The sequence below is a fragment of the Abrus precatorius genome, unplaced genomic scaffold (genome assembly GCF_003935025.1).
Source record: "Abrus precatorius isolate BTA unplaced genomic scaffold, Abrus_2018 Scaffold6, whole genome shotgun sequence".
In the NCBI taxonomy this organism is placed as follows: Eukaryota; Viridiplantae; Streptophyta; class Magnoliopsida; order Fabales; family Fabaceae; genus Abrus; species Abrus precatorius.
In genome coordinates this window covers 23,824,913-23,839,444 of record NW_020874406.1, presented here as the reverse complement: position 1 = coordinate 23,839,444, position 14,532 = coordinate 23,824,913, and the positions used below count along the sequence as shown (strand labels likewise).

At 35.3% G+C, this 14,532-nt stretch overlaps 1 protein-coding gene, 2 non-coding genes and 1 pseudogene across 3 annotated transcripts; all 4 read left to right on the top strand.

Moving 5' to 3' along the window:
- Positions 1 to 217: 217 nt before the first annotated feature.
- Positions 218 to 3,821, top strand: LOC113869500 (ribose-phosphate pyrophosphokinase 4-like). The gene is made up of 7 exons (XM_027505838.1): positions 218 to 735; positions 1,275 to 1,590; positions 1,703 to 1,798; positions 2,051 to 2,119; positions 2,276 to 2,404; positions 2,531 to 2,630; positions 3,338 to 3,821. Exons 1-7 carry the CDS (start codon positions 347 to 349, stop codon positions 3,469 to 3,471), a joined length of 1,233 nt encoding a protein of 410 aa, XP_027361639.1. The 5' UTR covers positions 218 to 346; the 3' UTR covers positions 3,472 to 3,821.
- Positions 3,822 to 5,238: 1,417 nt separating this feature from the next.
- Positions 5,239 to 5,434, top strand: LOC113870595. The gene has a single exon (XR_003505616.1). It is a non-coding gene; the product is annotated as a U2 spliceosomal RNA (small nuclear RNA).
- A 1,272-nt stretch (positions 5,435 to 6,706) lies between these two features.
- Positions 6,707 to 6,902, top strand: LOC113870584. Its single transcript, XR_003505605.1, has one exon. It is a non-coding gene; the product is annotated as a U2 spliceosomal RNA (small nuclear RNA).
- A 6,002-nt stretch (positions 6,903 to 12,904) lies between these two features.
- Positions 12,905 to 13,113, top strand: LOC113870606 (annotated as a pseudogene).
- Positions 13,114 to 14,532: the final 1,419 nt, after the last annotated feature.

Genomic DNA, 14,532 nt, shown 5'->3' with positions numbered 1-14,532 from the left:
GGTAAAATTTTGAAAAGAACTTATTTTTTCCTTAACTAACCACCTATAGTTATTTGTTATTAAATCTACCATTAAGATTTGTTGGGACCTAAAATGATCACAAAATTCTGGCAACCGATAAAGAAAATTTCTTATTCTTATATGATAACAAGTGTTACAATGGAGCATTATAATATTCTCAATACCACTACACGTGTTATGCATGTTTGACAATAATGATCATATACACAAAAACAATGAACATAGCAGTGACTCTGACAATAATGCTTGTACCAAGCTAGCAAATATATATTTCCCAACTGTCTCCTCCAAAAGCGAGTGAACAACGAGGCTGTGACCGCCGACAATGGCGGCCACGCCACCCACTCCGTCTTTATCGCTACCTTCGAACAAACCCCTCAAACAAAAACCCTTTCACACTCTGCTTCACCCCTCTAAGAACAACAAAAACGGTTTCTCTTTCAATTTAAGGTGCGAGATCAAAGGCTTTGAGAGCCATCATCGGGGCTGGACAATTGAGCGCGTTTCCGATATGAGCAAAGACTCCGTTCACACCAACCCTTCTCCTTCTCCTTCTTCTTCGTTGGTCTCTTTCTCTGCTGCTTCCTCTGCTTCCGAATTCCCCACCAAGAATGCAAAGAAAGTTGTCCTCTTTTACTGCGCCGAGACCAAGGCCCTCGCCGAGAAAATCGCCGTCGAGTCTGACGCCATCGAACTTCGTAACATCTCTTGGGGGTTCGTTCCTTTTCATTCACACTTCTCACCCTCAACTCATTGTTCTGTTCTGTTTCAATTTTGACCAATGTGGAAATCTGTATCCGTTTTTCACTAACTTCGAGTGCCCCATTTAGCTGAATTGCTCTCTTTTGCTGCAATTGGTGTTCTCGTGGTTCCAATTATGGAAGTTGGAAATACCCATTACGGTTCTGTTCCCTCAGCATATGTTTGGAACTGTATGCGTCTGTTCCAATTATAAAAATTAGAGTTTTACCACCATAATCTGCACAATTAAGAGTGATATTAGGTTGATACATATTACAGATGAGAAACTCCAATTTTAACTGAAAAACAATATAAAAAGTACCTATAGTACTCCGGAATAAAAAAGTGGAACCAAAATGCAATTAATTAAGCTGTTTATCCATCAACATCTTTAACATTGAAACTTAAAACCCCATTTGGTTCCTTATTTTTTTCTTAGTTCTAGCTTCTTTGCGTTTTGAATGTGTATTGTATGGTTTCACTGAAGTTCTGTGTACATCTGAAAACTTCAGCAAGTTTCCTGATGGCTTCCCCAACATTTTCATTCCTAATGCTCAAGGAATTCGTGGACAGCATGTGGCTTTTCTGGCCTCATTCAGTTCTCCAGCAGTGATTTTTGAGCAGATTCCTGTCATTTATGCGTTGCCAAAACTTTTCATTGCTTCATTTACCCTTGTCCTTCCATTTTTCCCAACCGGTACTTCGGAGCGTATGGAGGATGAAGGAGATATTGCCACAGCTTTTACTTTGGCCAGGCTTTTGTCAAACATACCCATTTCTAGGGGAGGACCTACTAGTCTGGTCACATTTGACATTCATGCTTTGCAGGTCTAATTTTGGTAGAATTGCTTTTGGTTGGTCCATATCGTGTTTTCTTTGTCTTTCTTTCTCATTTGTGAGATTCCTGGCTACAGTTATTTGATTATTTGTTGCATTGCAGGAGAGATTCTACTTCGGTGATAACATATTACCGTGCTTTGAGAGTGGCATACCATTGCTTAAAAGAAGACTCCAGGATCTCCCTGATTCTGAAAATGTGAGGCTTTCACATATATTTATTTGTTCTCTTTGTGGCTTCTTGCTTTTATATTATTCTTTACATACTGTTCTGGCTTTTTCCTGTGCTCGTGAATTTTGATAACGAAACTGACCAATCTTATTTTCATGCAAGTTATAAAATTGAATTAGGCTTATATTTTGTAGATTTTAATTGAAAAGTGAATGGGAATCATTTCTTGCAGTTCACACTTTCTATATTTAATGTCTGACTGGTTTTCTTCTTTCTCAGATAGCAATTGCTTTTCCTGATGATGGTGCTTGGAAACGATTTCATAAGCAACTGCAGCATTTTCCAACGGTAGTGAATGTAGTTATTCTTACAATGTTTCTCAAATTCAGCAAAAGTAATAATATCACATTGGTACTAGCCTAGCAGCTGCTAGTTTGAAGTTTGAGCATAGACTGACTTGCTGGGATGATTCCATCTGTTAGCACTAACACAATGCATATGCAGATAGTTTGTGCAAAAGTTCGGGAAGGAGATAAACGGATAGTTCGTATTAAGGAGGGAGACCCTAGGGGTCGGCATATTGTCATTGTTGATGATTTGGTTCAATCAGGTGGAACTCTGATAGAATGCCAGGTACAAACATCTGTGTATGTTTCTTACATGACACACAAAAAGTGGAAAGCTTATGCTGTTTTATTTATTGTAGCAAAGATTAGTTCTGTTTTTATCTTGATAACTTATCAAATTGCCATCTTTCAGAAAGTCTTGGCAGCTCATGGAGCAACAAAGATTAGTGCTTATGTGACTCATGGAATTTTTCCAAATAAATCATGGGCACGCTTTGGACATGATAATGGGGGTAGGGCTTGCTTTACTTTGCTCCTTAAACCAAGCTCATTGGCTGTCCTTTGTTACAAAGGAAAATAAGTTTATTGAAAATATTTATAAATTAATAATACTAATTCATCAACTCGCGCTGATATCAACTAGGTGCAAATGTTAACTTTCTTTATTACATTAATGTGATTTAATTTAACTCCTGTTAATTTTCTGGATTTTTCCTTTATGAGTGCGCCTTAAGTGACATTTTCTTCTATAAACATGTGATCATATGTCACTTTTCTTCAAGATCCTAATGGCTTGACTTTATTGTTCAGCACAAATATGCCAAATCTAGAAGGGATGTCCAATCACCTTTCTTTTAGACATTTAGCATATTTTCTTTTTCATCATAATTTTCTTTTTATACTCAACTTTCTTGTTTTTGCCAAGGTCTAACTCACATTAGTAACTATTTTATTTGGAGGGGTTCCCACGTATTGGGAGAAGTAGTTCATACTGTATAATGAAAACAGTGTTATTGAACTTTCCTTTACAAATCTAGTGTTGCTTTCTGTAATTAGGATTGAATTTTGAGTAATGTACGTGGTTAAAGGAAGTGGAGCAGAAAAACATCCACATTCTAACTAGGCTTTCATTTCTTGCATCAATCTAAAATTTAATTTAATGGCTTACAATCTACATTTTCTTTTCTCACCTTCAGCCATTTTTGACTTTCATGCACAGGGCATCCAGAGAGTGCATTTACATACTTCTGGATCACAGATTCATGCCCCTTAACAGTGAAGGAGGTAATGAATCGGCCACCATTTGAGATTCTCAGCCTTGCAAGCTCCATATCGGCCAGTCTCCAGATCTGACGAGAACATAATGTTATTTTCATCTCATGCCCAAAATAAAATGCACAAAGTCAAAAGAAGAGACCTGGTTGATAATGATAGTCATATAGTTGAGCTCTTGGACTTGAGTACGCGGCTTATAGTAATAGATACATGCAGGGGAGTAAAAGACGGCATAAATTGTTTTATCTTTAGTATTGTCTTCCCCCCCTCAACTTTATCATTGCAACATCTACCTCAGTCGCTTGCATACTGCTTAATGATAATAGTTCATAGAATGTTGGTGTTAAAAACAATTGTGTACTTTGGGCCTCATGGATTTTGGTAGTTTCAATCGAAGTGTATCTTTCCAAATTAAATAAATGATGATTCCAAATGTCGATCTTTAGATTATTGCTGAAAGAACTTTCTGAAGATCTAAAATTTTAAGTGCCAAAAGAAATTATTCATTTTAGTTCAAAAAATGGTTTGATGTCTCAACTTTACAATTTATTGATTAACGTATTTAGAATCACGTTTTAGAGTTTATTTGGAAGTCAAAAGTTGTTGACTGGAACAATATTTGGTAATCTGATTGAGTGGCCTTACTAATTTGTATTGATAAAAAACTGTTGGGAATTATTGCTATTTAATTGTCGATGCTAATATACTTCATGCATAGCAATATTGAATAGTACAGATTAAAATATGCTTTGCCAAAATGTTTTTTTCGAAAAAAATATCTTTGCTGTTTGCATTAATTATTATATTATTTTTTCTAGGTAATACGTTATCTTTTTTTCTAACGCAAATAAAAAATATCGTATAAATTCCCTTTTTTGAGGATAGAATGTCGAGAACAGCATGATCATAAAAACATATCAGTTTGTTGATAAACTACCTGAATATCCAAGACAGGACTTGGCATCCAATCTACCCAGTAAAGCAAGCAGAATTCTTCTTAACACGATCTAACTGCAGCAACAAATAATGTACTCTTGATGCACTAAACAACTATATATTATATAACATTTTGAACTCCATGGCTGCGATTTCATGTTCAATTTAAATGGCATTTCGCTTTGAAGTTTAAACCAAATTACAGACACGGAAGAACAAACATTGAACCTGATCTTAAAAATATGGAGACTAAATATTTTCCTTTATTAATTGTTTTTAAAATATTTAGTTGTTCTAGTCATGCAAGATATGCATGAACGATGGTATTGGTTATTTGTCATCGAGACATCCAATTGCCCCGAATCACGAACCTTTGTTGACTCGTCTCAGTTCTAGAAATCAAAATGAAAAACCAGATAAACTTGTTTGGTTGCACCCAACTCCAGGTCAATTAATGTTTTGTGATTTTGCTTTGTCTGAGTTTTAAACCAGATTGGAATCTGAATGTTTTCAGCTGCTAACAATTCCTAGTGTCCTTGTTCTGATTCATGTCCATCAATCTCCCTCAGCGTATAATGTACTTGTTGTCATTTTCATTGCAATTAACATCAAGTGTAATTCAACAACTAGCTGAACTTAAGCAATTGGACCGCTACGTTCGAAAATAACTAGGAAGAATAATGATTCACAAAATGGATGAGAAATTTATATTTGAACACCAGTTTGAACCGTCTATGATTCGCAATGGTAAGAGTCAACAGGGTACCTAATTGGAATATAAACTCGGTTATTCATTGGAGGATTATAACTGACAGGCTGACACATGTTGCAGAGTCCCACATCATTCAGAACTATGACAAGCGCCTGGAACTTGGATTATTTAAGTTGAATTTCTCCGCTTACCAAATCATACCTTTCTCGGCCTTTTGGCTAAGATCAAGTGTAGTATCTGTTCTTATCAGTTTAATATCTGATACGTGGGCCATTGGCTCACATGATATTAAATTAATTATTTTAGGGAGAGGGTCCTATGCAGTAGCTTGCTACTCGGGCACTCGAGTGTCGCCCATGCGTTGCACTATAGCAAGGGCCTGGCGCATCCCACCAATTCAGTTCAACCTGTTTGCATAGGATTCCGTTTTTCATAACTTTTTGGAGTAGTTTAATTGATTCATTCTGAAGAGGGCTTTAATTGGGTCGATGGTGTTTATGGTTGTGCTATTATTGATCACAACCAAAAAATGGTTTGCTAAGTGCAAATGAATTATTTTCATGGGAGGACGAGTGTTCACGTTGCTACATTATTTTGTATGTTCTACAGTTATAGCTAAAACCAAGTGATTCTCCATTCGAAGACAATTCAGAGTTCGTCTTTATTTCCGTTCGAAACGGAGTTCTGCGTAATTGAATTTTTTCTTCTCTCACATAACTTGATTTCTAACCGAGAAATATGCGAATCTGTGTAAAGAGGTGCACAATGATGAGATTGAAACATACAGCTCAATACATTCATAGGAACAAAGACCAGAAATAGGAAAGGATCGAACATAATCAATACCATGATAAATAGTATGCTATAATATCCAATGTTTTTGCTTGCAAGTTGAGTAGAGCAAAGCTCAAAAGGAAAATACCTCATCAGAGCCCATCAAGAGAGAATTATTAATAAAATAGCCTCAGACGTGGTGATTACAATTGTTATAAAAAGGAACTATCAAAAGCTTTCCTCACTTTGATTTCAGTGAACTAATCTATAAACACTCCAATACATGGTTGCACTCAGCTCAATTTATGCAGTGAATCAGGAACAAGCTTGAGCAGAAGATAGCAGCAAATGTTTCTTCTGATGAGTGATAAACAACAAAATGCTATCAATTGATGGTATATCATGGACCGTGGGCGAAGGAAAATAGAAATCTTGGCAAAGTACCAAGTCAGAAAACAGGTTCATCTGGAAGCTTCTAAATTTTCAAAGAAGTTTAGAAGTACAGTGATAGAATCTTGGCAAACACTTGATTAGAGGATGTTACTTTACATGCTCCTTTTTCCCAAGTAGTGAGTAGCTGCAGAAAATCATAACACCCTAGAATGAGTCATTCCCATTTCATTGTCTTAATTACAAGTACAGTAATAATTCATTTTGACGTTTATAATAGCGCACTGGTAATTCATTACTCTTCAAATGATTAGTGACGGCTGATTCTATATCTTATTGGTCTGCGTTGGACAGATTCAAATTGCTGATTAGAATTTGAAAAATTCTCTAAAGTAGATATTGGGAGCATCTGACTCAAGTGACTAAGTCCCACATCTGTCAGACTTTGACAAGAACACAGAGCTCAGAATATAAAAGTTGAATCCTTCTATTGTTTTAAGCATACCTTTCTCGGCCTTTTGGCTAAGATCAAGTGTAGTATCTGTTCTTATCAGTTTAATATCTGATACGTGAGCCATTGGCTCACATGATATTAAATGAATTTTTCGAGGGAGAGAGTGTATTATGGTAGCTTGCTATTGTGCCTCTCAAGTGTCGCCCATGCGTTGCACTATTGCAAGGGCCTGGCACATCCCACACAATTCAGTGCAAACATTTTAGCTCTGAGTTTCGAAAATGATTGTGATGTTGTTTAACATGTGCATATATAAACGATGAATAACATCATGCCAAAACCAAACAAATCTGCAACTCTGCATGCCACCACCTTTACAAATTGCTAACATGCTTCTTTGTCCTAATTAACGATTAGCTGTGGAGAAAATAACGTTTATGTTTTCCTTTACTTTTTGGCTTCTTGCAAATATTGAAAGGAGTTGTCACCAATTATCGGATTCTTTCCTTTACTCAAGCGGTATGAAATAACAAATTCAATCTCTAAAGGTATCCAAATGAAGTATCATTAATTAAGATTCACTGGGCTTTGATTATATCTTTTTTTTCTAGACTGACACTAAAACATAATGTTATCATTACTGTTTTTAGTTCTTGGTATTCTTTTTCTCGTTGTTCTGTTCTTTTTTTGTGCATGTTTCTTATTCATGTTTCTTGTTGTTATGCTTGTTTCACGGTTCTTCTTTTACTTTTGCATATTTCTTGTTCTTGTTCGACATGGTTTCTTGTTTCTTTTTGTACTACATGATCTTATTCATCCAGCATATTTCTTGTTTTTTTGTTCCAGTTCTTCTTATCTCTTGTTCTACATAATCTTGTTTCTTTTTGGTATTATTCTTTATTGTTATTAGTTCTTGGTATTCTTTTTCTCGCTGTTCCGTTCTTTTTCTTGTGCATATTTCTTATTCGTGTTTCTTGTTTTTGTGTTTCTTGTTTTTATGCTTGCTTCACGGTTTTTGTTCTTTTACTTCTGCATATTTCTTGTTCTTGTTTGACATGGTTTCTTGTTTCTTTTTGTACTAGGTAGATCTTATTTATTCTGCATGTTTCTTGTGTTTTGTTCTTTTTCTTCTTATCTCTTGTTCTACATAATCTTGTTTCTTCTTGTGCACGTTTCTTCTTTTTCCTGTTTCTTGTGTTAGAAGTATACAATGATTATTATATTTTTATTATTGTAAAAAAATACATCTTATATACAAGTTTATGTAACAGCTTTACAACTGTACAAAACTATACATCCAATATCCCCCCTCAAGCTACAACATATATATTCTTAATGCTCAGCTTGGACACAAGAGAGTGAAACTGTATTGGATGCAACGACTTGGTGTGAAGATTTGATAGTTGTGCCAAAGTGGGAATTGGCATAAGCTTGATGACTCCAGCTTGGACTTTATCTCTTATGAGGTGACAATCGATTTTAATATGTTTGGTCCTCTCATGCATAGCTGGATTCTGAGCAATTTGTATAGCAGAACGATTGTCACAATATAGAGGAACCAGTTGTTGCAAAGGTTGTTTCAGATCATGGAGTAAATAGAGCAGCCGCTATATTTCACATGCTGTGGATGCTAAGGATCTATATTAAGCTTCAGCAGATGATCTGGATATGGTTCCCTGCTTCTTTGATTTCCAGCTGATCAATGATGATCCATAAAAGACATTAAAACCAGTGACAGATCTTCTGATTTCAGGACAAGCTGCCCAATATGAGTCACTAAATGCCTTGAGAGAATGATATGTGGCTGAAGGAAAAAACGGGCCTTGTCCTGGACTATTCTTGATGTACCTCAATACTTTTATTGCTGCCACATAATGGTCTTCCATAGGATTAGAGAAAAATTGACTGAGTGTGCTATAGAAAAGCATAAATCTGGTCTTGTGTTGGTAAGATAAAGCAGTCTTCTATAAGCATGAATATCAAAATAAGGTTTTCCTTCTGACTTAGAAAACTTGGTTCCAAGTTGTATGGGTGTAGACACAGGTTGACAAGCCAACAGGCCTGCATCTTCTAATAACTTTAGAGCATAATTTCTTTGTGACAAAGTGATTTCTTGCCACTTTTAAACCCAGGAAGTATTTGAGCTGACCTAGATCTTTGATTTTGAACTTTGCATCCAATAGTGCTTTCACAGTTTGAATTTCTTTAATGTCATCTTTTGCCAAAACTATATCATCCACATAGACAAGTAATATAGTGATATGATCAGAATTAATTTTGACAAAAAGAGAATAGTCAAATTTGGATTGGATGTAACCCAAGGTCAGCAAAGTAGTTATCAATTTATGGTTCCACTGCCTGCTCATCTGTTTAAGTCCATACAAGGACTTTACCAATTTGCAAACTTGTCCTGTTTTTGTTGTCTTATAACCAAGAGGCAATGACATGTAGACCTCCTCATCCAAGTCCCTATGTAAAAAAGCATTATTTGCATCCCATTTGATGTAAATACCAATGCTTTGAAGCTGTGAGGGCCATAACTAACCTTACTGGTGTGAGCTTAACAACAGGTGAAAATGTTTCAAAGTAGTCCTAGACCCTGCTGTTGTGTGTAGCCTTTTGCTACTAACCTTGCCTTGTATCTTTCAATGCTTCCATCAGCTAATCTCTTTATTTTATACCCTATTTGCACCCTATAGGTTGTTTGCTAGGAGGCAAATCAGTTAAAATCCAGGTTTTGGTACTTTCTAAAGCTGCAATTTCTTGGTCCATAGCCTTCTTCCAAAAATCATGTTTAATGGCTTGATTATAGGTTTTAGGTTCAGTGATTTGGGAAAGATTTAGAACATATGACTTATGAGGGGTGGACAAGATATCATATGAGAGATAATGAAAAATAGGATACAATATACCTGTAGAAGATGGAGCAGTTGAAAAAGTAGCTAGCATGTTGCAATGATAGTCCTGTAGGTAAGAAGACTGTTGTTTGGACCTGGTAAATCTTCTTTGTGGATTTTGAGATGAAGGTTTAGGATCATGGAGTGCAATAGGCTGAGGAATGGGGGCTGGTGTAATAATGAGAGATTGTTGATCAGTGATATCAAAGAAAATTAGTGAACTGGGTGATGTTAACTTGACCACAGGACCCAGAAATTGATGTACAGGATCCTTGTCACTATTAAGAAAAGAAAATATATTTTCATAGAATACTATATGCCTTAATAGGAAAATTTTCTTAGTATTGATATCTAACAGAAGACATCATTTTACTCCTTTTTTTAAACCAAGTAAAACACATTTTCTTGCTCTATCTTGAAATTTAGTTATATGAGCCTGAATCGTGGAAACATAGTAAAGAAAATAAAAAGCTCTTAAAAAATTGATGTATGGCTTAGTATTATGCAAAAGTTGAGATGGTGAAAGATATGCTAATCCTTTAGAGGGTAGTATGTCAATGAGATGAACAACATAGCTAATAGCATAGGACCAGAAAATTATTAGTAAATGGGATTGAAACATTAAAGGTTGAACAATATTTAGAATGTGTTGATATTTTCTCTCAACCACCCCATTTTGCTAGGGTGTTTCAACACAAGATAATTGATGTTGTATCCCTTTTTGTCTATAAAATTCTGTCATGGCAAATTCATTGCCATTGTCTGATATAACAGCTTTCACATCTATGCCAAATTGAGTTTTTATGTAAGAGACAAAATCAACAAGTTGTGTCCTTGTTTCTGATTTAGTGGTCATTAATTTTATTCATGTGTATCTTGACATATCATCTACTATTGTTAAGAAATATTTAAAACCATGATAAGATGAAATGCTATAGGGATCCTCGTAACACCTTAAATTTAATTTCCAGGTAATAGTTTCGTAAAATGAGACTAATGAAATTTTCATTTAATAAAAGATCTCATTACAGAGTTTCATAAAACGGTTCAAAACAATAAAGAATTACAATTTATATCAAAGACTGCTATAGGATTAATTCAGTTACATCATAGTTTCAAATTACAATCCAAGTTACAATCCAAGTCCTATAGCAGTTCATTCTTCCTTCACTGAGTTCAGTGCTGATCGTCTTGACCACCTAAAAAATAAATGTAAGAGTGAGTAGTCTACACTATCCAACGCACACAAACATAGAGACTCATCTCAAATACTACACATTTACCAACATATTTAAATCATGCATTCACAAGACAAATATCTCAATCTCAGTCACAATCATCATTTACCATCTATTTAAATTTAAAACACAACCGGTACACTCATTGCACCAATATTTCACACACGTGCGCTTACCACACCTAGCCCGCTTACTGTGACACTGTGATCATAGTTTCACACCATGAATGGTCGCTGGTTACCCTCGCCTTACGGATATAGCATAGGCAGTCACGTATCGCTCAGCAAAGGTAGTGGTCAGAGGTTTAGTCAGGAGAAGAGTGTGTAAACTGTGGTGCACCTACGCTCACTGTTGGTGTTACCACCTCTCTCTTTCCCAAGGTATTTCTACCATCTTCATCTTCCACACCTCCAGTGTATCGCTGAACCATTCACAACATCATTACAACGACATTCAACATGCGTTACTCATACCCACATTTCTCATTCACAACTCACAAGACAATATCCATAGTCATTAACATTATACGGCACATAGGCCCACATTCATTCGCACACACGACACAAGTGCCCACATTCATTCACAGTATACGGCCCACTAGCCCACATTCATCTACCACACACGACACACATGTTCATTTCATACACACAACATTTCAACATGCCATCTATACTCATTTTCAACCATTTACATTATTCAAGGACACACAAACATAGCTATTCGCCCATATTGGACTCAATCATTTCACTCATCACATTCAATATCAATTGCTCAACATGCTCATACACATTTTCTACTCTCTATCTCAGCCACATCACAACATTCAATGAAATAATTAGTAAATTAAATACAACGAGATAGGGTAGAGTCCCTCTTACCTCAAATTGAAGACCCACACGCAAATTTAGCTCTAAAAAGTGTTCTTCACGCAAACTTAGTCCTGAATACATGGAGGAATCTCATAAGGATCAAGGAAAACCAAAAGAACAGAGAATGAGAGAGAGACCAAAACCCTAACCATTAAAACTCACCTTCAAGCGTCCCTAACACGAATCCAACCTTCAATCTAGTTCATGAACGACTTTGGAGGTAATTTAATTGGTAGAAAAAGGTTTGGGGGTGAGAGAATTGAAGGGACCTTAAAGAAAGAAAAGGGAAAAATGAGTTTTCCAGCCCTAACTCCTTTAAATCTTCTCTGGTCGCGACGCTCTCACTACAGCAAAAATATCAGAGAAAACTGCATTCTAGTTTCTGCAGAATCTTGTTACAGCGAGGCCTTCTCGCTACAGCGAGACTACATCCAAAAATGCATTCCAAACTGTTGCTTTGTCGCTATAGTGAGACATTCTCGCTACAGCGACAAGGCGACGGTTTCAAGCCTTTCTCCCAGGGCTCTCTCGCTAAGGACTCTCTCGCTACAGCGAGAATCCCTCAGTATTACATTCTTAATCTATTTTTCAGCCTAATCAATCTAATCCAATCATATACAAATACATTATACGCATCCATATGCACCTATACACACCAACATTCGGTGTTCATCACGCACTCAAGCGCATACTCCAATATTCATTCACATCATACAGATATATATGTTTATATATATATATATATATATATAAATACACAACACGAAAAAGTCCATGCAAACACATATATTAATAATTAAACTATATTATAAAATTTACAGGTTTGCAAGCTAAGTAGGATAGCTGTGAACATGAATTTTACAAATTGCTGAGCCTTTAGTTTAGACGATGTTACTTTACATGCTCCTTTTTCCCAAGTAGTGAGTAGCTGCAGAAAAACATAACACCCTAGAATGAGTCATTCCCATTTCACTGTTTTAAATACAAGTATAGTGATAATTCATTTTGACGTTTTTAAGCTACTGGTAATTCACTTCTCTTTCAAATGATTAGTGACTTCTGATTCTATATCTTTTTGTTCTGCGTTGGAAAGACTCAAATTACTGATTGAAATTTGATAATTTCTCTAAGAGGGATATTGGGAGCATCTGACTCAAGTGACTAAGTCCCACATCAATCAGACTTTTGAAAAGAACACAAAGCTCAGAATATATAAGTTGAATCCTTCGATTGTTTTAAGCATACCTTTCTCGGCCTTTTGGCTAAGATCAAGTGTAGTATCTATTCTTATCAATTTAATATCTGATATGTGAGCCATTGGCTCATATGATATTAAATGAAATTTTTGAGGGAGAGCGTGCATTGTGGTAGCTTGCTACTGTGCCTCTAAAGTGTCACAAATGCAAACAAGCCTTACATTAATATAAACAAATTGAAGATGTTGCCTTATAAAATCAAGCCAAACGAAAGGAAGTACAATAAACTTGCATTTAACATTTGTGTATTTATAAACAATGATTAACATTATGCCAAAACAAAATAAGTCTACATCACACCTTTACAAATTGCTAACATGCTCCATTGTCCTAATTAATGAGTAGCTGTAGAAAAAAAACACTTTTGGCTTTGGTTATATTAATTATGATTGAAGTTTCATTAATTATGATTCGTTGGGCTTTGGTTATATACTTTTTCCTAATTTATAAATCGTGACTAATGCTAAAACATAATGTTATAATTACTGTTTTACTTAGTATCCTTTTTCTCGTTGTTTCTATTCTTTTTCTTGTACTTCTTTCTGATAGAATTTCTTATAAAATTTATTATGGGCTATAATTAATTATGATTTTTATTTTGTCAAAAACAGACTAATATTGTGATTCATTTGATGATATTTAAGCCCGCTAATAATGTGATCAATTATTTGGACCTTGGACACTTAATGTTGATCTAGAGTGGAATTAAGTGTGGGCCTAACCTCTAGGCACATGATGGGAAGTGCCTAGGGTTAATAAATATAGTGGCTAAGTCCCTTTTGCTGTCACGGGTAACACATTCCATTGCTCTCTAAGTTTGCTCCATTGAGAACCTAGGATTAGGAGAGCGTGATTAGACAAAGGAAGTTCTTAGTTTCTCGCTACAAAGGGATCGCATTCTACATAAGTCCACGCACAATCAACGATGTCTACAACAAGTAAGTGACTCTACAAATTATTTTTCAATTGATATTCTAAATTCATGTAATTAAATCTCATTAAATTTGTGCTTACACTTTCTTATTCTTGTTTCTTGTTCTTATGCTTGCTTCACGGTTCTTGTTCTTTTTCTTCCGCATATTTCTTGTTTTTGTTCAACATGGTTTCTTGTTTCTTCTTGTTCTATATGGTCTTTTTATTTCTTTTGAATGTTTCATGTTTTTTTTTATCTGTCTTCTTATCTCTTGTTTTACATAATTTTGTTTCTCCTTGGGCTCATTTCTTCTTTTGCATGTTTCTTCTTTTTTTATTTTTTGTTTCTTGCTCCACATGATCTTTTTATTTCTTGTTCTGAATCATCATCTTATTTCTTTTTCTTCTTCTGCTGGGTGCGTGATCTTGTTTCTTGTTTCTTGTTCTTTTTCTTCTCATCTCTTGTTCCACGTGATCTTTTTGTGTCTTGTTATGCGTGTTTCTTTTTTTTTCTTCTGCTTATTTCTTGTTTTTGGTTCTTTTTCTTCTTATCTCTTGTTCTACATAATCTTGTTTCTTCTTGTTAGTGTTCCTCCTTCTTTTGCATGTTCCTTATTCTTGTTCTTCTTGTTTCTTTTTCTTATGCACGCTTCAAGTTTTTTGTTCTTTGCATTTTTTTTGTTTCTTGTTACACAATCTTC